This window comes from Ochotona princeps, chromosome 1 (genome assembly GCF_030435755.1).
Source record: "Ochotona princeps isolate mOchPri1 chromosome 1, mOchPri1.hap1, whole genome shotgun sequence".
NCBI classification, from domain to species: domain Eukaryota; kingdom Metazoa; phylum Chordata; class Mammalia; order Lagomorpha; family Ochotonidae; genus Ochotona; species Ochotona princeps.
In genome coordinates this window covers 119,369,836-119,397,585 of record NC_080832.1, presented here as the reverse complement: position 1 = coordinate 119,397,585, position 27,750 = coordinate 119,369,836, and the positions used below count along the sequence as shown (strand labels likewise).

Sequence of the window (27,750 nt, the reverse complement as noted above, 5' to 3'; positions counted from 1 at the left end):
TTTTTACATGACATTACACAGAGACATTTTTGGGTTTTCAATGGACACAACATTGTCTCGTGTATTTACGTATGATAACAGAATATAAACATTCTTTTAGCATACATAAGATGCCTATTATTCCAGAGATAGGAAAGGCTATCCAACATGTATGACCAGCTTCTGAGAGAAAATTCAACATCTCTCACCAAAATGTCATGCTTAGAGTTCACATAGTCCAAGTGAGGAATGAGCCTCTGTCTTTCCCTTGTGGTTTGGTGTGTTTTTAGCAAGATCCTCCACAGAAATCAGTGGTGTGTATTGTAATATCTTAACTGAAACTCTGGTGTTGGTGGAAAAATAAGACATATGTAAATTCTCAAGTGAGGTATGATGGCCACTTCCACATCCTACTTAGAGGATGATTATATCCAGTCACAAGAATCTGAGAGTGTAGGATTACATGAAACAGAAACCACCAGAACAGGCACATGGAGAAAGGCTGCATAAGAACCAAAAAAAAAAAAAAAAAGAAAGTGTGCTTTCTGCTAAGATAGGAAAAAGACCGAGATATCTACTCTTGTCACTTCCCTACATATTTTTAAAATTATTATTTATTTTATTTCCAGTATTGTTCACATAGTTGAGAGAATGCACATGCATATGGGCCTCTGATTATGGTTGAAAGGTTCAGGTATGGAGGAAGGTGAGTGGGACAAACATTTCAGGTTTTTTTTCCTGTATCCACAGGAGAGGATGGAAGGGAACCACACCTGTGCTGTCAAACCTCACAGACACCCAGAGATTTGTGACAGTCACTTGATGATGCTTTAAAGACTCTGAAACAGGGAAGAGTCTTTTCCAAGGGTGTTACTTGACTCTATTCATAATTATATTAGAGATTTCAAGCAGGGCCGTTACGCTAGAAAAAGAATCAAAATGGTATCCAGAATGCAAATGAGAAAGTGTAACTATATTTTCAGATGATATAATTTTTATGGACAAGTGCATAAAAACATATTAAATAAGTACTAACATTTGACATCAGCAAAGGTGCTGTACATGAGGTCATTCTAAAAGAATCAACTGGATTGTTCAATACTTGCAGTGAGCAATCCAAATAATATGTTAACAGAAAACTTCCATTAAACTAGCATAAAAAAGATCTAAGTAATCAGAAATAAACTTAATAAAAAGGGCCATGGAGTTTGTACTCTGAGAGCTGTAAAATATTTTTGAAAGAAATTAAAGATTCATGTCTTAGTGTGCTTGGGGTTCTGGAGCAAAATTCCATTACCTCATACCATTTCCTAAAATTAACTCAAAATGAATCAAAAGGCAAGACGTGAGGAAAAACCGTAACAGAGATGTGCCTAAACCAGGCATGGCTCACTTAGGAGAAATAAGCCTCCTCTGAGAGAATCAAGGAGTATGCAATATAAGACAGGAAGATTGCAAAGGCAACCAAACCAGGAAATGCATTTAGAAGCCAAAAAGATAACCAAATTAATTTGGTGCTAGTGAGTGTCAAAAAAGTTGCTAGTGTCAGGATTCTTGTCAATCAGCAAAAACAAAACAAAACAAAATGAAACAAACAAGAAAGTGGGACAGGTACAGGGAGTTAAGAGTGGATGCTTTCCAAGCCCTCCTTGATGTTGTAGGTGTTCTGAGCTCTGGAGGCAAGGTGCAAACAAGGGTCGGTGGTGGTGGCAACTGTCTTGAAGGTAGAGCCCTCCAAGCTTGGTTGTGGCCACAGGTACCCCACACATTTTGCAGGCTGCCTAGTGGACTGATGGCCACCTGTTGAGCTTGTGATTCATTCACCTTAGGGTGAGTCAGTCAAGAGCCTGGATCAGGAGTTGGAATGCTTGTCAGACCTTATTTGCTGAGTTTCACCAACTCTCTCTACCTTTGTGCTTGAGAATCATGGTTTTTTATTTTTTGCGTGGAAGACCTCCTTGTTTCTCTTGCAAACCTCTCTCTAGATTAGCCCCCAGAGCATCCCTGCAAAACCACAGTTGCCTGTAAATAAAAGTGGTATCTGAGCACTACAAGCTACTCTGGGGCACTAAGCAGGCTGCTGCCTTGGTGGAATATTAAAGCTCAGACATGAATATTTTTCCTGACTTACCCTGTAAACAGGAGCCCGAGGACATTTTGGTTTCATAGATGTGATTGAGATATGTAAAACAAATTCTGAAGTTATCTAATTTCTCCATTTGTCATAAAGAGATCTTTTCCATTCATAGATATCTCAATATATACTCCCATGGACTCAATACACTTCATGACACCAGAGAATAAGCATTAACTAAAGATTAAGTGCAGCTACAAGGCAGCCCTGTGTTACTGAGTGGAACAAGGGGGAAAAGACCCTGTGAATCTTCCCTCTCTGATCTTCCCCACCCATCAGTGCCAACTAAGGATGAATGTTCAGATCTGTTGCAAAGAACTTCCAGAGAAGCTTTCATGAGGCAGTTCCATGTGCTGCCCCTTGTTGGTCACATTTTATTGATGTTGTCTGTTGTTTTGGAGACATAAAGACACAGTCAGGGTGGTGGCAGCTTCAGGACTGGAAGCAAAATGCAGTGAAGTTGTGAGAGAGGCGCTGTTGAAGGAACCCAGCAAGGTGAGGCTTCCCAGAGGATAGCTACAAGTAGTGTGGCAGGTCAGCCTGGAGAAGCACTGGCAGAGAGGGAAGCAAAGAATACCACCACTTAGGAGATTCTGGAAATGACTCTAAAAGCCCAGCCTCTAGAGCAACTCTTGCTAATGCTTTTTTTAAGAGGACACTGGCAACTGAGGCTACCTGTAAGTTAAACCCCTTTGAGATGTTATATGGGAAGCCCTTCTTCAACTCTGACATCTTCTTTGATCTTCAGTATCAAAGTAAAACTTCAGCAATTCAGGTGAGGTGCAGAAGGCTCTGAAAGCATACGGCAATAAAGTTCTCCTGGTGCTAGATTCAAAAAGCGTGAGTCATCCAATCTCCCTAGATCTAGCCCTGCTTCCTTTACAACAAAAAATGACCAACAAACAAATGAATAAAATACAAACCTTGCTGAGAAATATCATCCTCTGAAAAACAGCAATCTGAGTGTGAAAGACCCTATCAAAATCCAATGTTTGCATGTCAGTGTAGTCTTCATCTAGGGATTCCGGGCATTGCCAACAATTGTTGCTAAACCTCTAATGTTTAAACTTAACTCTGAGATCAGTAAGGAATGCTTTTACTTTCCTTTTACTATGAAAGGATGACATTTCCAAACAGCATGAAGACAGATGCCCCTCTCTTGACCTCTTATAAAGATTAAGGGATAGGGGCCTCATGATGGCCGCACTCAAGCCTGGAACACACGCTAGCTACCACATAGTTGTGGTGCACTGCTCCCAGGCTTGCCAGAGCCCTGTCGGCTACCCTCTTTGGGAGTGAGTCCTGGGGGTCTGTGAAGCGGGTCTGGGCCTTCCCACTGCTCGCCATGCGGCTGGAGCTGGGGGAAGAGCCAGGAGGGGCAGGACCTGGGCTGGAGGAGTTAAACCTCCGGCAGCTGCCCGGCTGCCAGGGGCCTTGGGATGGCCGCGCCTCAAGCCTGGAACACACGCTAGCTACCACGTACATGTGGGGAGTTGCTCCTGGGCGGCTAGTGCGCCATTTGGCACCAGACTCTGCCTGCTGGCCATCCAGCCAGGGAGTTCTGGAATTTTGGTTCTTTGATATGCTGCTTGGGTAGCTCCATGTTGAATCCACGTGCTTTGGGGACGTGAATCAGTCCTAAAGATTCTCAATGGCAGTAAATCTTCCTCTGATGAACCTGTTATCACTTTATAATGCAGATTACTGAACACCAGGTCATTCAAGAGCAAAAATTCTGGGCTTGTCAAGCAGGATGTCCCCATTGCCTAACAGGATGAGGGATCAGCAGAGGGGTCACAGTAGGCAGGACCATGACATTGACTGGCATTCGAGAACTATACCCGGGGGTAGAATGTGTCGGGGATGTGTGGGCCAAACCCCGTGGGAATTCTGACCCCACTGGATGGCTTAGGAGGGCTGGTGGAGACAAGGCAGGAGTCGCAACAGGCTATGGGATGTGCTGAGCTGACCCAGAGCAACCACTGGCATGCTTAACACTGGCTGGTAACAGGCCTGGTTGGGGAGCTAGGGGGAGGCCCTGGCTGGGTGGAGTTTCCCACTAAAGGGCGCATGAGCTGGAAGGGGGCTGAGTTCTGGTTGGGTCACAGTTGTAGTCTCTCTTGGCACAAGTGTGGACTGGGACTTGACGCACTGGGCTGGGTTAGACCGCAGCACAGTTTGGTGTTCTGGAGGACCAGGGTAGATGTGTGATGGACTAGGCTAGGTTTCAACCTCAACTGAGCCATATATGAGATATATGTGGGTATGAATGAGCCGTGGCTGGGCTGAAACTTCCAACAGCAGGAACCAGAATGGGTTGAAGGCCAGTTGAGAAAGGCTGCTGCTCCTGCTGGGACAAGAGATGAAATGAGCAGTGCTGGTCCATGGACCTGCTGGTATGCACGAAACCTGACACCAGGAGGGGGTCTGATGGAGGAATCTGAACAGTTCCTCTGACAGGACACTGACCCTACAAATAAGCGCAGGAAGCATGGAGGTAAACAACCCAGGAGAGGCTATGGAAAGTGTCCCACTGGCATACATTTGGCTTGGGTTGGGGGCGGACCAGGCTGAGTCAGTTCGCATCATACACTGGCACGTCCGAGTGCTGGAGCTGGGTGGGGGTCAGGCCAGGTTCAGTTGTGATAAAAACAGTTCACAACACAAAATTCCAAGGCGGGGCTGCCTGTGCCCGTTAGGAATGCAGCACCCAACCAGCACACCTCCCACTGGTTTCGGTGAGGGCCGAATGTGTGATGGGCTGAGCCAGGATGGACTGCAACACACATTGGTTCCGGTGGAGGTCAGGGCTAAGAACAGAACCAACCCAGCAGTTGCAACCACCAACTGATCAGGGAGATGGATTGTGGCGGGCACGGTGCTTGCTAGTACATATTAGAACCTGGTCTGGGAACACTTCAAAGTTTCTTTGGGGATCCACTCAATCAAAGTGGAGGAATCAGAACATTAACCAATAAAAGATGGAAGATGGAGTAGATCAATCAACCACCTCAACTATATGTTGGCAGTGAAATACTGGACAAGGGGAGACTCTAAGATGGACTATGTCAATCAGTGGACTCTGCACCAGCCTCAGCGTACCTAGATTGTTGCTGATGGTATGTTGGAGTTTTTAATTGATCGGGATGATACTCTGCTGGCTCTGCCTTCAGACCAGAGAGGGTCTCCCTAAGAAGCTGTTGAACTTGACTGGACAATAGGATGCTGGACTCTATGTTTGGTATATGCTTGCAATGAGGGAATCCCAGCTGAACTTGAACTGTGGTTATGCAACAAGGTGGAGGAATCCACCAATTGGGGGAGGGTTTGGGGAGGGGTGGGGAGAATCCCAGTACCTATGAAACTGTGTCACATAATACAATGTAATTAATGAATAAATTAAAAAAGATTAAGGGATAATAATCTATGAAGGGTGTGATATGGCATGGGAAGTGGACAGCCGGGTAAGAGCGTAAGAGGAGCTCTAGATTGCTAGCATTTGTGTAGCCCCTTTATGGTGGTAAATCTGAACCCCCAAAGCCAACATCTTACCTTCATGAGACATAGACAAAATTGTTCACGCTATGTCTGGGAGATACTGGGCCAGGTAAGAATACACTCAGGCAGGTGCAGGTGGAACGATGCTGATTCTCCCTCTTAGCATCCTGGGACAAGAACTTAATGTACAATCAGCCTGTAACCCTTCATGTTTTAAGTGCTTAAGCTAAAGTAATATATTGCCATCACCCTGGAAGCACATTTATCCTAAAGGTATCATGATAACTTCACTTTGGAAATTTAGTAGTTTTTCAGAAGACTTACTTTTATTGGAAATGCAGATTCACAGAAAGAAGGAAAGATGGAGAGCAAGCCCCTGCATCTGCTGGTTCACTCCTGAAGTGCCCATAACAGCCAGAGGTGATCCTTACTGAATCTAGGACCCAGGAGCTTCTTCCAGGTCCCCGAGCCGGTGTAGGGTCCCAATGGTTTGGGCCATCCTCTACCTGATTTCCCAGGTCACAAGCAGGGGGCTGGATGGGAAGTGAGCAGGATGCTGGTGCTGACAGGTGGGAGTTTAACCAAGTCTTGCTTAACAGATATGTGCCAATCTGGTGACCTAAGAGCCTGCTACATCAGCTCAGAAAACTCCTCAGTGTCATTGTCCTTTCTCAAGACTGTTACTGCATGCATTCCACCTGGTAAGTAAGAGATTTATTTATTTACTTATTCATTTATTTATTTACTTATTTTTAGTGGCTAAGACCATAACCTGTTAAGTGTGCTTACTGATTGTGCTCAAAATTTCCTGTGTCCTTGACCTCTGGCCAGACCTTGTACTGCTGCAGTGAATACCACTGACTGGAACCTCTTCTGTCTTTGGAACAAGAGACCTGTCCAGGGTGTCTGTCTCAGCACCACGAAACTAGACAGCACATACATTTAAAAATATATTCATTATTTACCACAATACAATTTTGTAGATGTAGGGATTTTTCTCTTGTAACTCCCATACCTTCCTCCCTTTCCCCCCACTACTATTCCCGAAATGATAGTAACAATTCTAAGATTAACTGTATTCTATATAAATGCATCATGCTGTGGTAGTTATATGTAGAGGTATAATATTTAGTAACATGCTGTATAGATACATTTACACATTTCAAAATGTGAGTCCTACATTATTTGGGAATAGAATCATGTACTATAATGTAACTTTACTCCCCAGTGTGCTAGTTTCTGCTATTGCGTTCATCTGTGAGAGTATTTATATATATACATTTACATTTTATTATCATTGCTATCATTTTATGATAGAGTTCCATATTCCCTTATCGCCTCACCAATTCCCTCCCCCATCTAGTTCCTCTATATCATTACTAACATATAGTTCTTCATACTCAGTCATATGTCCATCATTGCGGGCATGGACAATGGCAGAGAGTCCAGAATCCTATTGTCAAGATATAGTAAACAGTTTCATTGTAAGCCCATCCTTGTCTGGAAGCAGAAATGCATCCCACAACTGTTTGGCAAGGCCCAAGGGAGCTTCCAGCTGTTTGGCAAGGCCCAGTGGATGTCTCTGACCACCTTGATGCAGTCTCATCCGCTTTTGCATGGACACTTAACCACCCCGCTAAGAATTCTGTAATCTATTTCTGTAATCTATTAAGGCATTGTTGTTTGCCAGTGTCAGATGGTTTTTGCAACCGATGTGAGCTTGGGAGTTAATGTTGCTGATAATGCCTTGGTGAGTGGGCCTTTAATGATTTACACACAGGAGCACAATTAAGCCCATGTCATTTTTGGACACCTTATTGTATGCCTAAGCATTGCCTCAGAATCTCGCCCAGACATATAGCACACCTTCTGGGAAAGGGCTTGATAAATATCCTAAGTATTAATGCAAGTGATGGGAGTATGAGCTGAAACTGCTATGGCAATGAATACAGTTACTGTGACCTTAAAGGCTATCCTGTCTTTGCAATTTCTATGGAGCATAGGAAACGTAGCTGTTTTAGCCTTTTATATAATTTTTGGCTAGAGGAGTTAAAGGATGCTTTTATTAATATTATGGAGATATTCTTTTAATTGTTGTTTGGTTGTTTATGGGGTTATAGAGCCTGCAATTATACGGGGATTTACTATTTGAAATATTTGTCCTGGATTTTTACGTTTTTTCTTTGTGACATATTTCTCCCATTAAATTATGGGTAAACTGTAAAAATAAAAAGTGGTAAGAATGTATTACTGATTACCAGGTAATCCCATGTGCTTTGGCCTTAGAGTCCTAGCTGTAGCTCCATTGCTATTATCAAATAATGAACAATGGCTTGCTTTGTAAAATATGAATACAATATTTTGCAGAAATATCTTTAGGGGCACCTGCTTAGCCATGAAGTACAGACAGAATGATCAAATGTCTGTACATGCCCCCTTAGTCTTGAAGGAAAAATAGAATATCAAAGTATATGTTTATTTAATTAAACGAAAGCAAATGACTTCTGTGAGATGCAAGGTTCCTAGCAGGTAGGCCATCATCTACTAATGTTTCAGGTGTGTTAATGGAAAATTGAATCAAAAGTGGCACAGCTGGAGCTCCTACTAACACTCCCATATGCATTCCATACCATCCCAAGGCAAGGCTCAGCTGCTGCACCACAGCAGCCATCCCCATTGTTATTTTAAATTCAAAGACAGAGTGACTAGAGAAGGGATAGAGAAGAGAGAGTGCGATCTATTTTCTGACCAGTAACCTAACCAATTGCTTGTCATAGCCATATCCTTGATAGTGAGCAGAGCTCATTTGCTCGTGTTAAATCATCATTGATATTCATATATTTTTTCCTATAATTATGTACTTTTTACTACTTTTCATGCATTTTGACTTTATATTATCTTGAAGAAGTTTTTAAAATGCCACTGCTTATCTGGTATATTGTGATTATTTTCTATGTATTGTTCATCTGTTTAAAATCTTAATTTATTCAGGAAGTAAGGAGAGAGAGAGAGAGAGAGGGAGAGAAGCAATCTCAGCCTCTAATTCAGTCAAAGCTGGGATCAGAGGACTCCATTCAGGCCCCCCAAGTGAGTTTGAGAGACATAACCGCTCAAATTACCATATACTGTGTCTCAAAACTGTTATCAACAGCAAACTGGAATTGGGGGCAGAGCAAGGACTCAAACCCAAGCACTCCAACATGGGACGTTGGCCTGCCAACAAGCATTTAATCACATTGACTTAACACCCACTCATTTACTTACCACCTTCATCAGGACATTCCCATGAATTGCAGTATTTTAAATAGCTTTTGTGGTTTTATGTAATTTAGAATCTTTCTGAAATATCTGGTTGTCAATTTTATTTTACTTCTTTGGCTTAAGACCCATTTAAGACACCTGAACCAAAAAATGTCTGTTTCATCCATTGATATTATTTCTTGAAATAGTCTCCTTATTTCTCTTTACTTTCCATTCTTAGATGTTCCATAAATATATTTTAGATCTTTTCTCTCCATTTCCAGTTTCTTACCTTTGTTATCATCTCTCATTACTCACTGAGATTAATTTTACAAGCTTACATAGCTCTGCCCTCTATTTCACTAGCTCTTTTATTACCCATGCTGAGTCGCTTAATTTTAAATTTCAAAGTGTAATTTTTTTCTCTTGTGTTTCAAATAATCTAATTCATAAATTTACTTTTAGATTTACATTCACATTGTAGGTATATGTTATTTCTCAGTCATTTTTAAGCTTACTGATACAGTGCATATGTCACTTTATCCCTATTTGGGGGAAATATCAATAGCCTAATCATGCCATGTGTTGACTCTGAGGAGTTGCTTTGGATGAATATCTCTGAGTGTTTATAAAGGTCTTGAGCTCAAGTTTAGGGAAGCAGTATTTTGTATGATCTGTGTTGCTCAAGTCACTCAAACCTTGATTCTCTAGCCAATTTTTCAGCCAAGAATGAGTTCTCCAGGGACGACAGGATGAATTCCAACCATTAATACTCCATAACATAGTCATAAATTTCCAAATTATAGTGAGGCTCTTTATTTTCACATCTCATGTTCTCTGTTAATTCATCTCTGACACTCAGGCCAAAAAATTCATCAGTTGGATTTCCTGAGCCCTATTATAGCATTTTCTCCAACAAACAACATTTCTTTCTTAGAAGGAAGGATTGGAACAATGTCCTCTGACATATAAGGCCTCTGTGTTTGCTTTTGCATCATTAAATTATCATTCTGGTAGGTGAATGCCAGTCCCCGGGAAGAGAGAACCAAGATGTGTCCTGAAGCAGATGCCAAGGCCACAGTGTGAGATAGTTCTCATGAGAACAGTTCAATCACGGCTCAAGAGCAGCCTGCCATAAAAGGTAATGTGATGCAGAAGAATGTGGTTGTGGTTAAAGCACCCTGTCTTTATTTATTTATGTATGTATTTTTTATTGCTATACAGTTTTCTTTTTCCTACTGGTAACTGCTATAGAGCTATAGTATATTTTTGGATAATTATATTATTGCTCACAAAACATCTCAAATGTATAGAGGACAAGTATATATCATGGTGTTATTTAGAAATGTGAAACGTTCAGAGCACATTCCAACTAGAACACATGGGAAGTGATCATGGGTTGTATGATACTAAATCCACAAGATGTCCTATTGAATTTCTGCTCGTGTTAAACCCAACCTGCCTCTGAGCAGGATAGTTTTACTGCAGTAGCATAGAAATTGCCCTTCCTTCTTCTTATCTATTTCAGAATTTAGTTATTTTCTAGTTTAATTCATAAAAAATTGCAGAAGGATTTATTTTACCCTCTACCTTTAGTGATTTCAACTACACTGTTCATTAATTCTTTTTAGGATTTAGGCTTTTCAAAATATAATACCTTTAAAAAGCGAAATATTCATCAAGATGGAGAGCTTTGAAATAGCTAACATTTCAGCCAGCTTCTCTGTTGGGAAACTGGCATGTCTCGGAGGAAGAAGTGTCCCTTAATCGCACCCATGAAAGAAGAAGTCAGAAGACATGCAAGCCAACATGCATTGTATAGTGAACCACCCTGAGGCGTAGAATGAAAATGATTCCAATGACCTCAGCTCCAACTCTCATTGGTAAAAATCTCAGAGGCTGTTTTTTATACCTGTTTTTCCATCTTTAAAAATCGAAAGCTAGAAATGTAAGGTTAGTAGATTATAGTTAGCACAGGCCTTAAATGGGTTGAAATACAATCACATAAAACAATAGCATACACATAATAAATAATTTTAAAATATTACCTAATGTTCTATTATTGATAACACTCATGTCATACCTCTCACACCATACTGCTCCTCTGCCTTCTTCCTGGAATGCTTGCTTACAGTTATCTTAAATGGGACTTCCATGTGGTCATCTGGTTTCTTCCTCTTTCATATAGACAATTTCCCCCACCCCTCTGCTCACTACTCTGGAGACCACCCAGGAGCTCCACTGAATGAGATTATATCTTTGTTAACCAATTTTATTAGCCTGTTATTAAAAATGACAACAGCTGAAAACAGTCAACTTTTCTGGCAAATTATCATCACATCTCATAAGGTAGAACCCCAGCTGGTGCTCCTCAAATCTCATCAGATTATTTTGTTGCATCTCTGATTTCACATATAGGTATCAAGGAATACATCCTGATGTTTCATTTGTTGGTGTCTAACATCATTATTCCTTTCATGTCTCTCTGGCTCACTGGGCGTTTAGACATTGTCCACATCAGACCCTCAAGGTATTGCTGGCACTCTCTTAGGGCACCAGTACCCCACAAAGATTACTGACATCTTAATACTCCTGCTCCTAAGACTGAGATAACTCAATCCAGGTGTTCTAAGGAATGTGGATAAATGACCTGTCCCGCATTGTATTGAGTCACCTGTTCACATCATGGAATTACTTATGCCATTATAGCCAGAGACACCAAGTGGATAAAACTGAGCCCTTGGGATTTGTAAAAGCTCAATGTGGCTTTTCTTGATGAAGAATCACTTAAGAATTCATGATGCTGATACCCTATATCTTAGATTCCAATGAATTTCTGTTTTTGTCTGGGTTCAAACAAACAAACAAAACCCCAAAATCATTCTAGGTATTTCAACAAGGAAGATAATTAGTAATATAGAAACAGGAAGATTATATAGACTTTGGGGGCTATGTTAGTAAGCATCATTTTGGATGCTTTTGGGGAATCCAGGTTATAGAATGAAGAGCTACTAAAGTGGATAGCTTCCTTGAAGATGTTCAGATGCCACATGCACCATCAGTGACTTGAATTTGTCTGAACGGCCTCTGGAGCATAATGGTTTCTCACTGTGTTCAGTCATCTGAATGCTGCCGATGCCTCCATTAGCAGAATCTAATGGAACCCTTCATACATAGTAATACCTATGAGGAGTGTATCTTCCCAGGATTTGTCTCTCTGATACTATGTTACCTGATACAGAGAATGCACAGACAGTTTCAGGGTCAGCTTCCTTTCAGTTAAAATCCTCAGCAGTATTTTTAAAAAGTGCTTATATGTAGATTACAATTAGGAAATTATTCCCACCATACAGTATGAATTCCAAGGGTCATCAATGGATTTCATTCACATTGGATGGATTTAAGAGATGGTGCCAAGAGGCAGCAAAGCTCTCCTCCTTGAGGGATGGTGCAGTGTTACAGGAAGAAAAGAATGGTGCGGGCCCGGAGGCGTGGCCTAGCGGCTAAAGTCCTCGCCTTGAAAGCCCCGGGATCCCATATGGGCACCGGTTCTAATCCCGGCAGCTCCACTTCCCATCCAGCTCCCTGCTTGTGGCCTGGGAAAGCAGTCGAGGACGGCTCAATGCATTGGGACCCTGCACCCGCGTGGGAGACCCGGAAGAGGTTCCTGGTTCCCGGCTTCGGATCGGCGCGCATTGGCCCGTTGCGGTTCACTTGGGGAGTGAATCATCGGACGGAAGATCTTCCTCTCTGTCTCTCCTCCTCTGTGTATATCTGGCTGTAATAAAATGAATAAATCTTTAAAAAAAAAAAAAAAAGAATGGTGCGGTGGGCCTTCGGTGCATCCTGACGATGGAGTGGAAACACCCAGAAGCTGGGCAGGCCACACAAGATAGTTATGTAGTGCTGGGAGGTAGAGATTAAACTCATAATGCTCACCAGCCTTTGTAGGCAAACTTGCAAAGTGTGTGTGTGTGTGTGTGTGTGTGTGTGCGTGTGTGTGCGTGTGAGTGCATGTTTGAATATGGGAGGGTGGAGAGTGCAGTGCAATGGAGCAGAAGGGAGCATGAGTACCTAAAAAATGAGCATCGAAATTTGGAGGGCCTATCCCCAAATTCTAAAATGTCATTGCATAATTAAAGTGGGAGAGTAGCTAACTTTCAATGAATTGGTAAAATCATTTCATGACATACTCCTGGCTCCCAGCTATTGCTTCCTCCCACCACATGCATACTGTTAGCACTTCAAGATAGCCTGGTTTTAAGCCAGCAAAGGTGGTTATGCTTAGAAGTTCAGTACAAAGAGGATATAATCACACATGATTGACTGATTGGCCCTTGCAGTCCAGGGCTTTAGGAGGAGACCCCAAAGGGCCTATATGAATATTCACAGAGTAAAGTAAAAAGGAAGGCGTGGTTGAGTTAGACACAGGAATTCCAGGAGCACACTTGCAAACATACAGTGACTGTTGCATAACCAGTGCATGCTGCATGACAGGCATTGCTAGCATTTTGTATATAGTAATCCATAGGATACTCAAAGCAAATCTTCAAGGAAAACACTGCCAGCCTTATCCTGGTTTCCCAGCAGCCAGACCTCAGGTAGAGAAGAGTTACATAAGTCATCTAAATCATCAGGCACACAGGCAGCACCAGGGCTGTAACCAGAGCCCTCCGACGGTTAGGCCTTTCAGGACATTGCTGTGTTCATTTTATTGGAGTGTATTGAAAGATTTCATCTCCAATTTCTAAAATTTCTCAATAACAACAACAGTACTATGAAAGCTCAGAGTGTATGAAACAAATCAACAGGGAAAAGAAAGACCCTTGCTTATACAGGTGAGGAGGGAAACTAAGACAGGCGTAAATGTCGCCACAGAATCAAAATTGGAGTTGGAAACAGCAAGGGGCAAAAGTATTACTACTAAGCAAATCAATCCAAATCTTGAGAATGTCATGGAAAGTTCAGAGAATTAAATATAATGGGTATGAAAAAGGTAGGAACACAAAGATTTAATAATAAATGGAGTAAATAGAAAATGTTTAATTTCTATCCAAGGCACTGAGTCTATAATTTCAAGATAAATGAGTAGAACAAAATAGACAGCTTAAGTGCAGGAAATATTGTGAACTCAAATAATGAAGGAAATTGAGATGATAAACAAGAACTGGTTCCTTAAAAGATGCCTTTCATGGCAATAGTTCAATTTAGTATTTATGTTAATCAGATAAACATTAAATAATAATCTTTGTGACAAAAAGACAAGAAGTTTTAAAATGTGTTCTAATGATAAGGAAACAGGAAAACTGATTTTCTGTAACAACAATTTATATAGATTTATTAAATTTTGTACTATAATGATATAGCAGTGATTTAGTGCATATAGTAGGATTTAATCTTGATATATTTTTCTAGAAACTATATATTTAAAATTTAAAAGCTTGAATTAAAAAAAAAAGAAACATTTTGTGAACCTGGGAAGATGTGAGAAATTAAAGCTGTCATAAAGTGTTCCCTTCCTAAACAGATTAGTAATTTAACTAGGAAAATTCTATGAGATTTTCAAGGTTTAGAAAATGCTTATGTATCTCATGCAGGAGAATTCCAAATGATTTATGTGGATACCATATCTTAAGATTTGATAAGAAATATAGCAGACAAATACCAAGTGACAGTCTTGTATAAAATACCTGTCTGCACTGTTAAAAATGGTCATGTGCTGGAGTCCAGCTCCAGCCGAATTCGGAGCTCGGGAAGGTTGCATGGAGTCGGCGATAAAGAAAGATACGGACACTGTCACTTGGTGCCCTCTTGCAACAGCTCAAGAAGAAGCTGTCCTTTTAATTTACTTAGACACATTACAAGCTTCCGCACAAATGTTTGATTGTTCTATTTTTACTTCATGATTTAGTGGGTATGCACAGATGTTTCATTATTTTATTTTTTACTTCATGGTCAACCAGGTGCTCTTAAAGATAATTCTGTAAGTTACTATAATCAGTTTCTTTAAAGCAAGCCGTTATTCATTCTTCAGAAGTGGCCATTAGGTGACAGCCAGAACTCCAAGGCCAAGGCACAGATGGTTACCTACTAATCAGTAAAACATTCCTACTACATTTTATTTTCACAACTTGTCTATCACTTAGTGGGAGAAATACATCAAAAGAGAAAAAAAAAACATAAAAATCTAAGACAAAAGTTTCAAACATTAAATCCCCCTACAACTGCAGGCTCTACAACCTCATAAACCATCAAATAATAATCAAAAGTATATCTCTATGATGTTAATAAAATTGCCCTGTATTTCCTTTAGTTAAAGAATTATGAAAGCAGCTAAAACAACTACATTTTCTAGGTTCTAAGAGTTGCAGGGACAGGCTAACCTCTAAGGTCGCTGTAACTATATTTTTTGCCATAGCAGTTTCTGCTCATACTCCCATCACTTCCATTAGTTTGTAAAATTCCTATCAAGCCATTTCCCAGGAGGCATACCTCATGTCTGGGCCAGATTTCAGGACAATGGGTAGGCACACAATAAGGTGTCCAGAAATGGCATGGGCTTAATTGTACTCCTGCGCAGAGTAAAAGACCCACTTCACCAGAACATTATCAATAACATTAACTCCCAAGCTCACACTGGTTGCAAAAGCTATCTCACAGTGGCAAAAAATGCCTCAATAGATCGCAGAATTCTTAGCAGGGTGCTTGAGTGTCCATGCAAAAAGGGGGTGAAAACGTGTCAAGGTGATCAGAGAGAAATCCGCTGGGCCCTGCCAAACAGCTGGAAGCTCCCTTGGGCCCTGCCAAACAGAGCAACTGTTCTCTTCACATCTTTGTGTCATCCACACCTACTGCATGAACCCCAGCATAGTATGAATATGGCTCCTCAATCGCCAGGACAAGCCAGAGCTCTGAGGGCACACGGGTATGTGTTGTCCAAGCTTAGCTTGCAGGATTACAACAAAGTTTAAATACTTTCACTATCTAGCTGTAGCCTATCTTTTTTTAAAGCAATATAAAACTATTGACCACTGTCTACCATATGCACAATAAAGTAAACAATATATGGTTGATTAACATTTTGATCACTAGAAAGTTATTGTCTTCCTGGCATCTGCTGAACCAGTAGTGCAAATATTGCAGACCGAGCCTTCATGAAATGAGAAGTGACAAACATAAAACATGCAGGTCAATGATTTAGCTTATAATAGCTTGATTACTCACTGTGACAGCAGATCCCAAATTGGTACTGTCTCTAAGCCAACTCTTCGCAATTGCGTGAATCACGACATTTTAGTTAATAATAGCATAGGAATTTTGACTTTAGCAAAGTAATGGCTAGCAGGAAGGCATTGTCCAATGTTCATTTATTTTAGTATATTGCAGGGCAGCAGGGGGTCTACTTGTCTCACCTGAGTGGAAAGACTGATAGTAACAATAAGGACTTTCTTAGCCACTGCATTTATGACTGTAGATTCAAAGACAGATTCTAATTTGGCTTCTTAAATATTTAACCTGTCTGAATGTCTTGCAAGCCTTATTTAATTTAAACAGCTGTGACATTCTAACTTTTTTTTGTTTGATTTGAAAGGACTTATGTCTTAGCTTGCTCAGAATGGCATTTCAGACCAACATATCAAACTTGATTTTCATTAGAATGTAATTATTTTTTCATGCTAGTATCTCAAAAGATCCAGATTTTATATATATATATAGATTTATATATATTGTTTGCATTTATATATACATGTATTTATATATTATTGTTTGCATTTACATGTATATAATATATATACTGAACTTCAGCTTCTGGGCAAGAATGCCAAGTTAATTTCTCTCTATAAAAAGCAATTACAGTCTGAGGACATTTTTATATTTGCTTCTTTGCCAGCACCAAATCAGCCTCATCTGAATCTATTTCATGGGAAACATCAATTCTCCACTGTTAGTGGCAACAATGATTCTTTGGGATCAAGAGCCCTGGCAAAGCCTCTTGGTTTGTCAGCAGCATGTTTCCTTCTTGGAGTTGCTATCATCAGACTCACCAGCTTTTTGAGTACTATGAAATGCTTTAATTAACACTAGACAATCTAAATTTTCTCAGTGTCTTCAATTATTGTCAGCATCTGTAAATCCCTTCCACTTCAAGAAATACTCCATCTTCCTAATTTCTGCACCGCAAATGTCTACCCCAATGTTGGGAAGGATGCAGCTACTTGGGTTCTCACCTGGTACCTGCCAGAGTGCACCATATCTTGGAGCTTGAATCAGAAGCAGAGCATCCTCAAACCCAGGCATATTGATATGGAATGCAGGTTTCACAAGAGACATCTTAGTGGCTACGCAAAAGACCTGCTCTCAGTGATAATCTTTATTGAAGATTGCTTTATACTCTATTATGTTTTAACTGGCTGATTCATTGGTCAGGTATTGAAAAGTTTGTGCATTTGATTAGCTTTTTTTAAAATATGAAATTGGTAGATTAGAAGAACTGAAGTATAAGAAAGAAAATTGGCCGATTAGAAGAATTGAAGTATAAGAAAGAAAATTGAACCCCTCTCTACTGTTTGCATTCACTATTCTCACAGTGAATGCCGTCAGGTTTCCAATCAAAACAGTGAGATTCTCTTTGTTGTCTAGTCCCTACATATGACTGGAATCCTGAAATCCAGGGCATCATCCTCAGCTCCCTCAGCTATGGCTAATTTGTGGTCCCAATCCCTGTTGGCTATGTAGCCGGAGTCCTTGGAGCCAAGTACGTGGTTGGTGCTGGGTTGTTTTTCACTTCAGTCCTGTTGCTCCTCATTCCAGTGTCAGCTGATGCTGGAGTGGCCGCGCTCATTGTCGTGCATGTTATTCAAGGCACAACCCAGGTACCAGGATGTTTCAATGTATAAATGAAACACAGCTTATAGAAAGATCTCACATTTCTAATAACGGCATGTTTCCTTCTAGAATACGGTTTTGACAGGTCAGTATTCCCTTTGGGTCCGATGGGCTCCCCCAGTGGAAAGGAGTCAGCTCATCATTATTGTCATATCAGGCAATTGCTCCTCATCCCCACATTGCGTTTAACGGGATGCAGCAAAGACCTATATAAGGGATCAACATCTTCCATCAAAATCACTTTGCCTTTTAAGTTTTTTGTGTAAAATCTCACCAATAATGGAATGCTTACTTTGCACCAAATAGTACTGTGTTTACACACATTAATTTCACTTTATTTAAGTACAGTGTTGTAATTCAGCTATATAAAACTTTATTTCCATTTAATACCTGAAGAAATTGAGACACCAATGGTTTCACAAATTGTTGAGAATCCCAGTAAGATCCAGATTTGGACTGAAGCAGGTACACTGAAGTGCATGCCTTCAGTGATGCACAGCTCAGCAGGGTAGGAAACATAAAGCGTGGAGTTTCACTTTCATCCTTGCATCTTCTATTCAGGGGCAATGCTGAGATCCTTGATTGTACTCCCTGTGGGTGGTTTCATCTGTCAGAGCATAGGATGGCCTTACATCTTCTATATCTTTGGTGAGTTTGTACTTTTTTTGCATTTTGTTTTATGATACTGCATGTTGGGCATAATTTCTGTGATTCAACATATCTGCAGTTATCCAAATTCTGATTCAGGTATCTATACTGCTTCTGTTGACAATGTTCAGAGCTGATCATATTGTGAGTTTGATGTATTATAAAATAGCATATAGGTTTTAGTAGCCTGTGTGTGAAACTATATAACTTTATGACTTTTAAAGACATCATAATTTTCTTCTTGCTTCTAAATTGAAGTGAAAGAACTCTGGAAAATATTTCTAAAAAGCCTGAGATATTATCTTTGTGGGGCTTTAGTGTTGATCATGCTTATTCATTTAACACATTATTTTAACACATTTTTTTGGCTCTGGCATCTCATAATGGCGCTGATTCAAGTCTGAACCATTGACTCTGGGAAAATAAGCGGGTTGGCCCACATGCTAGAACCGTTCCACACATGCAGGAGACCTAGACGAAATTCCTGGCTCCTAGCTTCAGACCAGCTTTGCTCCAGCCATGTGGTTATTTATGGAGTGAAACAGTGGAAAAAAATCAATCACACTTTCTTTGCTTCTCCCTCTGTAATTAGGCTTTTCCAATAAAAGTAAGAAAATCTTTAAAATACAATTCTGCTTTTATTACAACAGCCAACATATTGTGTAAATGTGACCTAAACATAGATTTAATGGTAATTGGTGTGGAGAAGCAGTCAGGACAGAATGTTTAACAGGGTTGAACATGTGAATCTCAGAATGGTAGATGATACAAAGAAAAATGCTACAGAAAGCCTCCCCCAAAGTGGAATGTTTTACAAGTATCATTTTACTACTTTGTGACTTTACATTCATGGATCATCATTGGAGATCTGTCCTGTAGATTTGTTGCTTTAATTTGTTGGAACTTTGGAACAATTGCTGAGATCCCACCTGCAAATTTCATTAGTCCTGAAACTTCAGTCCCAGCGATGTTTGTGTTAGAGGATTGTCTTCTTAGTTCAGTGGATCCTGTGACATCCTGTCAAAATATTCACTAGCAAAAATCTTTGCAGACTGATTGCGACAGTACATGAAACTTCAAAAATTATGGAAATTGTTGAAACAGGTCCTTGATATATTTAATGTTTTGAAAAACAGTAAGAAAGACACACAAAATTGAAACTCACTAGTATCTATGAAATCAATTTAATATCCTCCAATTACAATGAGCAATCTTGCTAATTTTTGAATCTAATGCTTTCTACTTATTCAAATTCCTTGAGGGAAAACTGTGATTTTGTAGTTATATCCTTAAAGCTTAGAAAAATTGATGGTGTATGGAGGTTGCTGCAGCATTTTGTGAAGGAATGTGTACATGATAAGCCAGCCATATAAAGATACCTCATTAGTCTTTGTTGACTATCTAAAAGTGATTATATTTGTATATATTTTCAAAGGCATATGATGGAGATAGTGAAATAGAAGGACACACACCCACAGACTCACAAATATAGATATATGCACAGAGTCTAGGTAGCTTTCTGCCATTGTTTCACTACCTAAATGACTGTGCTGGGCCAGGCAGAAGCCAAGAGGACCTGGACCATCTTGTGCATAAGCAGAGAGCTGCATTGGATGAAGAACAGATGGAATTTGAATCTGTGCTCAAATGGGATATTGATGTCACATGCAGCAACTTCACAGGATGTGCCACAAAACTAATCCTATAATAACGGAATTGTGTCATATTTCCACTCAAAACTGATAATGTGAATTCCTCAATATTGTAATAATGTATAAGAGAAAATTTCTTCACTGGGTATTCATGTCTACAGATGACCTTGGTAATCAATTTCATATAATAATGCTACTTCAAGTTCTTCAGTGATTTGAGAAGAGAGAAAGATCACAAAAGATTTAAGGAGGAATGAAACTGCAGAAGCAGGTCTAGTGGGAGGGCTGCTGATAGGTACTTGAGCATGGTGGGTATATTCATACACTTGGGGCAGCTATAGTAATAACTTGTAACTGTGTTATGCCTCAAGGAAGGACAGGCTAAAAACTCAGTGGTTTAAAAGAGCAATAATTGTTCTGTGGCACAGCTGGGTGTCTCTGCTTTCTGGGTGTCATTTTCTCAGAGAATGGAATAGCTGGAGCATGTTCCTCCCATGACCAAGACACACTCCCAGCCTTCCCAACAAAGGGCAATGGTTCTTAATGCCTGGGCTTGGGACTGCCCCATTCCACCGGCAAAAGCAAGTTAAATGGGGAAGGCTAAAGTTAAATGGTAGGGGATGCTGTCCACATGTGGAAAAGATATGAAATGCTCTTGATACAGAGAAGTGTGGAGTGTAGGAGGCATTCTGTCAACCACAGGAATCATCTCAGCTGAGGCTAACTAAAGGAACTCCAATGGGATCTTCTTTTCCAGGTGGAATTGGGTGTGTCTGTTGTCTTCTCTGGTTTCCTCTTGCTTATGATGACCCAAAGGATCACCCCTTTATCAGTGCTGATGAGAAGAGATACATCACATGTTCACTGGCTCAACAGGTACAACAGAAACTCTCTTTCCATTTCCCTTGTCTCTGCATCTGTTCTTAGTGAGGAGTGACTTTGAATAGCACTGTTATCTCTAATGGAAGGATCTTGATCTATGCTTTCTTTCAGGATAACTTGCCAGGCTGGTCTCTTCCCATTAAATTTATGATCAAATCTCTGCCACTCTGGGCCATCTTAGTATCTTATATTTGTTAATACTGGAGTGTGCAAATAATATCTGCATATACACCAACATACGTCAGCACTGTGCTTGAAATCAGTGTCAATTATGTAAGTACTGGTAAAGTTCATTCTGTTTAAATATTGCATTATATGGTCCTGTGTGTTTTGCTTGGTCATAAAACCAGGGACTTGGGTCCAGATCACCAGGTATCAAATGTAATCTGGTTAACTTGGATCCTGACAATGCAATTTCCTATTTCTGGGTTAGGACCAGCTCAGTATCCATAAAGTCACACTTGTGTCAAACACATGTGCAGATTTTATCATCATTTTAACTAACATTTAGTTATAAGATACTATCTTGCTCATAGCATAGCAATGAAAAGTTAATAAAAGAAAGTCTGCTTTTGAAAACACTGATGAAAAAGCATCAACAACATCTATTGGTTGTTTTTTAAAAATATTTATTTTTATTGGAAAGTCAGATTTACAGAGGGAAGGAGAGAAAGATCTTCCATCCGTTGGTTCACTGCCAAAGTGACTGCAATAGCCGTAGCTGAGCCAATGTGACGCTAGGAGAGAGGGGCTTCTTCCGGGTCTCCCACATCTGTGTAGGCTCCCAAGGCTTTCGGCTGTCCTCTACTGCTTTCCTAGTCCACAAGCAAGGAGCTGTAAGGGAAATGGCACACCCAGGTGTATGCAAGACATGGACTTGAATCAGAAGGCTGCGTTGGGTCTATCTATTGAAAACCAGACCTTATTAATAGAACAGAGAATCCCACATAGGATACACATAATAAGTTAAGAACTATGTGAAAATAAGAATTTTATTCAAGTTTAATATAAACAATGACATATTTGTACTGCCTTCTGAATTTTCACAACATGACCAGGTTGACAGGAACCTTTTAACTTTTAACTTTTGGTAGATGAATGAATTGTGTTATTTATTTCAACGGCAGTGCGACAGAAAGAACATTTCCAGGTTCACTCCCCCAAATTCTGTAATAGCCAGGAATGGGTCAGGCTGAAGCTGAGACTGCTTCTATGTGTCTCAGCAGGTGGCAGGGCACAAGGACTTGAGCTATCTTATGCTAGCTTCCCAAGTATATTAGCATGAAGCAGGATTCGAAGTGGAGAATCTAGGAGTTGAAGTGGCTTTCTAATAAGAGATACTGACAGCAGCTTAACCTGATGGTGACAATGCATACCCTAGATGGATATCTTTTATTGGAAAGTCAGATATGCAGAGAGGAGGACAAAGAGGAAGATCTTCCATCCTTTGGGTCATCTTCAACTGCCTTCCCAGGGTACATGCAGGGAGCTGGACGGGAAGCAGGGCTGCCGGCATTAGAACCGGTGGCCATATGGGATCCCGGCATTTGTAAGGCAAGGACTTTAGCCACTAGGCTACTGTGCTGGGCCGCCTAGAGGGATATCTTTAAGTATCAAAGTGTGTTTTAGATGTCATTGCCTGTTAAGGGCAGGTGACAAAGCCACTGAGTTACTTAATATTCCACCCTTACTCTGTCATCAAAAAGTTGACTTCTTCTTTTTAGAGCTCCTCTGATGACATGTGTTGAGAGAGTTACACAAAGCTGACCCTCTCAGCAGTGCTCTGTTTGGGGAGAATGTATGCATAGAGGCTGGGGATCCTGAGATCAGAAGACACCAGCAAGGAAACGTGGTTCTGTGTGTTCTCAAAGAGAATCATGGCCTAACCCAGCAAGACAACCAGATTTTCCACCCTAGGATTCAGGGCAAGTGAAGGCCAGAAAAGCTAGGTAACAGGGCTGGGTGACAGATGTCATGAACCTCACAGTGACCTCACAACTCACAGTGTCTGGTGTGGATCCCGAGGTAAGAGAGGGAAGGGGGATGACATGAGCCTTGAAGTAAGTTACATAACATTGAGGACCTTGGCTACTCAGCTGTAAAATGACGCACTTGTACTGGATGAAGGATTATATCTTTTAATTATTTGATTGTACACCATACAGGAATAACTTGTTTTCCTTTTAGTTTTAAAATAAAAATTTAACTTTGAAATTGGATTAATAGTAACAAGTGTCAACATTTCAAAAACGATATTAAAGAGGTAAACTAAGGGGCTAGTGCAGAGATGTTTCAGTTAATGCCACAGCTGACATTGCTGGCATCCTGTGTGGGTGCTGGTTGGTGTCCTGGCCGTGCCACTTCTGATCCTTCTCCCCCATAATGACCTGGAAAATTAGCGGAGATGGCTCGAGTCCTTTGATCCCTGCACCCACATGGGAGATTCAGAGGAAGCTCTGGTCTCCTGGCTTTAAGCCTGGCTTAGTCCTGCCCTTGTAGACTTTTGGGGGCTGATTCTGCATGTAGCAGATGTCTGCATCTGTCTTTCTTTTGTGGTTCCCCTGTCAAATAAATAAATAAATAAATAAATAAATAATTTTTAAAAGGTAGAGTGTGAAAAAATCTTACTCCTATTTATAATTCTAATTTCCCTACTTTCCTGGCCCACCCATAAATAACTCTCAAATTTTAAAATGTTATCTCCAGAATAATTCAAAAGCCCATGAATTATTATGTTTTATTTTCCCAATTGTTTTCTGTATAGAAATGTTTATGTTCTTAGGGTTTATATATGTGCTAACTTCAAAAAGTTCACAGACATATGTATTATGAAAAAGCAATGCTTTGACGTGAAAATGTTTTCACCTCAAGCTTATCTTTAAAACTTCTTTTTTTTTTTTTTTTTTACAAAATATCTGAGTTCCTATATATTAGATTTTTGTCGTTAAATATGCCATTAAGATGTTCTGATTTCTATCAGACATGAAATCTTACTGAAAGCAGTTGGGTTATTACTAAGCTTTGAGTAATGCTACAGTGAGAAAATGACTCAGTCATCATTTGTATGAGCATATCTGTAGAATACATTTTTGCATATCAAATTGTTGAGTCAAAGGAAAATATACTATAAATTTTTACATTTACAGTAAATGGAAATTGCCCTTTCTCTCTTTGTTTCTCAGCATGTGAATAGAAAAAGTACTTGTCCACAGAGCATGTGAACAATCTTCCAATTCTTTACTAGTTTATCAATGAAAAGAAATATGTAACTGTAGTGTTATTTTGCTTGTGTTTTGTTTTAAATAAGATTGTAATGTTTAATGTTGAGGAGCCATTTTCTTTTTTTTCTTTTTTTCTTTTTTTTTAAATTGTATTGTTGTTGACAATGTTTACATAGTTAATTATGGTTTAAAAAAAAGGTTCAGGGGGTATAGGGAAGTGGGTAATACTATTATGTCCATATTGTTTCCATCATGTATCCGAGGTAAAGGGGAATATTGAGGGAGAAGCCCCACCCGGTTTCCCGCCCACCCCAAGTCCCGGATGTGGGGCATGCTCTGAGATATGTGCTCAAGTGGTTTTAATAGTTCTCCAGTTATGAATCGCTGCCAGTTTCTGAGGAGCCAGTTTATCTTTGTTTTTCCTTAAATTTGTTATGTCCTTTGATTATTTTTTTTTGAGTTTTGATCTTTTAAATATCTATTTTCTACTGAGTTTTGGGCATTTATATACAGACATTTATTTTTTTGCAAGGTGAATTATATACCAACATTTTCTCATGCATTGTTGTTATCTTGGACGATTCCAGTAGCATCAGATTTGCATTGAGTGATTTGTATATAAGGAGAAGCCACAGGCAACTTATCAGAGGGCAGTCTGTGTCATGACAGGTAAGAGGGCATATGCATTCACCTTGTCTCTGATTCTCAGAGTGGGATACTGTCATTGTTGCCGTTTATTGCTTCCTGTATCAACATTATGCTTGGAGGTCTCTTGGATGATTTTCTCCTCTCCAGAAAAATTCTGAGACTCATCACCATCAGGAAGCTCTTTACTGGCATAGGTAAGGAGCAAGCTGATACAAGGTGGATGTGAGAAACTGAGGCACCATTCAATTCATTTTTTTTTTTTTTATTAATTATTATGCATTATGTGACAGTTTCATATGCTCTGGGAATCCCCCCACCCCTCCCTACACCCCTCCCCCTTGGTGGATTCCTCCACCTTGATGCAGTATTACAGTTCAAATTCCATCAAGACATTCAATTCATTTTGTGTGTCCTTCTGTTCTAGGGGTTCTCTGCTCATCTGCAGTCCTTGTGGCTCTGCATTGGGTCAGATCCAGCCAGAGTGCTGCTGTAATCTCCTTGTTGTTGTGTACTATTTTCAGTGGCCTCAATCAATCAGGAGCTCTTGTGAACTTCATAGACATTGCTCCTCGGTAGGGATCCCATTGTCTTCCTACAGCTGAGCAATAAACAATATTGGCCAGTTAGTGCAGAATATCCTTTGGAAATCTTGCATTCTAGCAAAGGATTAATTTGTGCCCTAGTTTGTACAATTTGTTCAGGTTCAATCAAGGGTCAGCATAATTAAAGGTAATCAGAAATAGACATTAAGATGCAACAAAGAAGTCAAGAATCAATCTTTTCTCACTTGGGAATGTCCCTCTTTTTTCTCCTCACCATCAGGTACGCCAGCTTTCTCAGGGGGTTCTTTCAAATGTTTGAGGTCATAGATGGAGCCATTGCTCCCACCATTGGTGGAATTTTAATCAATCAGGTGAGTTGATATTCTGGTGAATATTCATAAGAGAAACGTAGAAATCACTCAGTAGAAGTCTGATTAAGGGTAGTTTTGTTCTCTGTTCGATGTGTTTCAAGTCCAAAGTCAAGAAGTTTGGACACTTGACATGCACTCATTTCCTCCATTTGCTCCACCTAGGGAAACTGTCACATGCTTTAGTTGTGGGGTGAAGGCCAGTGCTGAGTGTTCTGAGTCTGTGCTTTGTGAGTCCTTATAGGGTGAGGTTCTCGTGCTAAACACCACCAGTGCAGGCAGAGTTCATACCCTTTCTTCTACAGAGTGGGCTACCATCTTGGTGTGCTGTAGACTGGGGGATTTCTCAGGATTTCAAACTGTTAAAATATTGTGGGAATACTTTTTGTGGGAAATGATTCATTCATTTTATACAGAAAATGACAAATATCTGCAGAATGAGAAAGCTAAGTTGCTGAGTGTATGCCAGAGTAAAGGAGACATTCACTCACATAGAGCTTATAAGTAGCTAGTTTAGATGTTACATGGTGTTTTCATATTGGTATAGTCTTCCAACCTGTATTTACAATACTGAAATAAATATATTGGAGAATTTGAGCATTTCCTAATTATCTTATTGTTATAGACTTGAAGGATAATGCAACATAAAAACATAAACATATCATTCTTAATATTGTGGTTTCCTAGAGGTAAATCAAGTTAATGAAAGTTGACAATCAAAGAAAGGGTATTTTGAAAGAATATCCCAAAAAAGAGAGTGGGGAAGGAAGGAGGGAGAAGACAGATCTTACTTCAACTGACTTATTTCACAATAGTCCACAACTGCTATAGTATTCCTTGTCTAAAGGCTGGATCCAGGAACTCCATCTAGGTCTTTATGTGAATACCAATGATTCAACCATTTGGGTCACTGCCTGTTGTTTCTCAGGGTGTGCATTATTACCAGAAAGTTGGAATCTTGAACAGAGGAAAGACTCACATCCAGGCCAGTGAGGTGGGATGTAGGCATCCCAAGCTGAATCTTAAACTTACATCAAATGCCAGTCACAGAAATGCTATTATTTCTAATAAAAAAAAAAGAAGTTCATTTTCTTTCTTGAAGCTTTCATTTCCTTTCTGTCTTTGACTAACTTGCTGTCAGGAAATTATATATTGAAACAAAAATTCCCAAACTGGACTAGTTTTTTTGCTGTAACTTTTCCGTATTTTTCTTATTCATCCATTCATTCATGTAACTGTGTTGTGCAGAGTTTCACTAAATAAGGAAAGCTAAAGTGCCTTCTGATAATACATGATAAAAGTAAAGGAGAACAGGATACATCACAGAGAGGAGTTCCTATTTAAAAGGTTTAAAAAGGAAGGAATCATGAAAAATAGTCATGATTAACCAAAAGTTGGATGGAAGTGAGGGAGCTGGGCAGGTTGTTGTCTTCACTGAGAACATTCTAGGTGAGGGGAGAAGCAGTCCACAGGCCTCACTACACAAAGCTACTAGCACATTACAAGGGCAATCAGGAAGACACTCATGTCCCATCTAACTTGGGGATGGACAGTAGACTCTGAAGCCTCTGTGAACAAAGAGGAATGGGAATTTTATGGCTCTTAATAACGTGGAGTTTCCTGCCTCCAGGATTCAGTATTAGGTTGGAGAAACATGTTCCTCATTGTATCTTGCATTAACATCATTGGCTTGATCTTCTACCTCATCCTTGGCCAAGCACATGAGCAGGATTGGGCTAAAGAAGAGACAGTCACTCACTTGTGAGAAAACCAGGTGTGCAAGATGATCACGGCACTTTGTTCTTCCTGCACATACTTCCCTTGTGTGTCTGTGAGGACTAAACATTTTAATGTCATTTTGTTGGAAACCCAGGAGCTGGAGGACATTTTCTGAGCAAAGCAGAAGTGAAAGATAAAATCATGAGAGTGAGGAATGAAAATCCCAAGGAAAGAGGGCCCAAAGCTCCAGAAGATGAACCCTGAGAGTTGTGATCAGAAGAAAATCTAGAACGTCAAGAAGCATCATGATTTTAATAGGCCAGAGAAGGAGAA

At 40.1% G+C, this 27,750-nt stretch overlaps 1 protein-coding gene across 1 annotated transcript; it reads left to right on the top strand.

The window, feature by feature from the left end:
• Positions 1 to 675: 675 nt before the first annotated feature.
• On the top strand, positions 676 to 27,524 carry LOC101530741 (probable small intestine urate exporter). The gene is given in 10 exon segments (XM_058670277.1): positions 676 to 685; positions 17,492 to 17,724; positions 17,807 to 17,894; positions 18,299 to 18,385; positions 20,795 to 20,913; positions 21,031 to 21,192; positions 24,850 to 24,982; positions 25,213 to 25,360; positions 25,611 to 25,701; positions 27,329 to 27,524. Coding segments are annotated over 10 exon segments (1,206 nt in total). The 3' UTR covers positions 27,464 to 27,524.
• Positions 27,525 to 27,750: the final 226 nt, after the last annotated feature.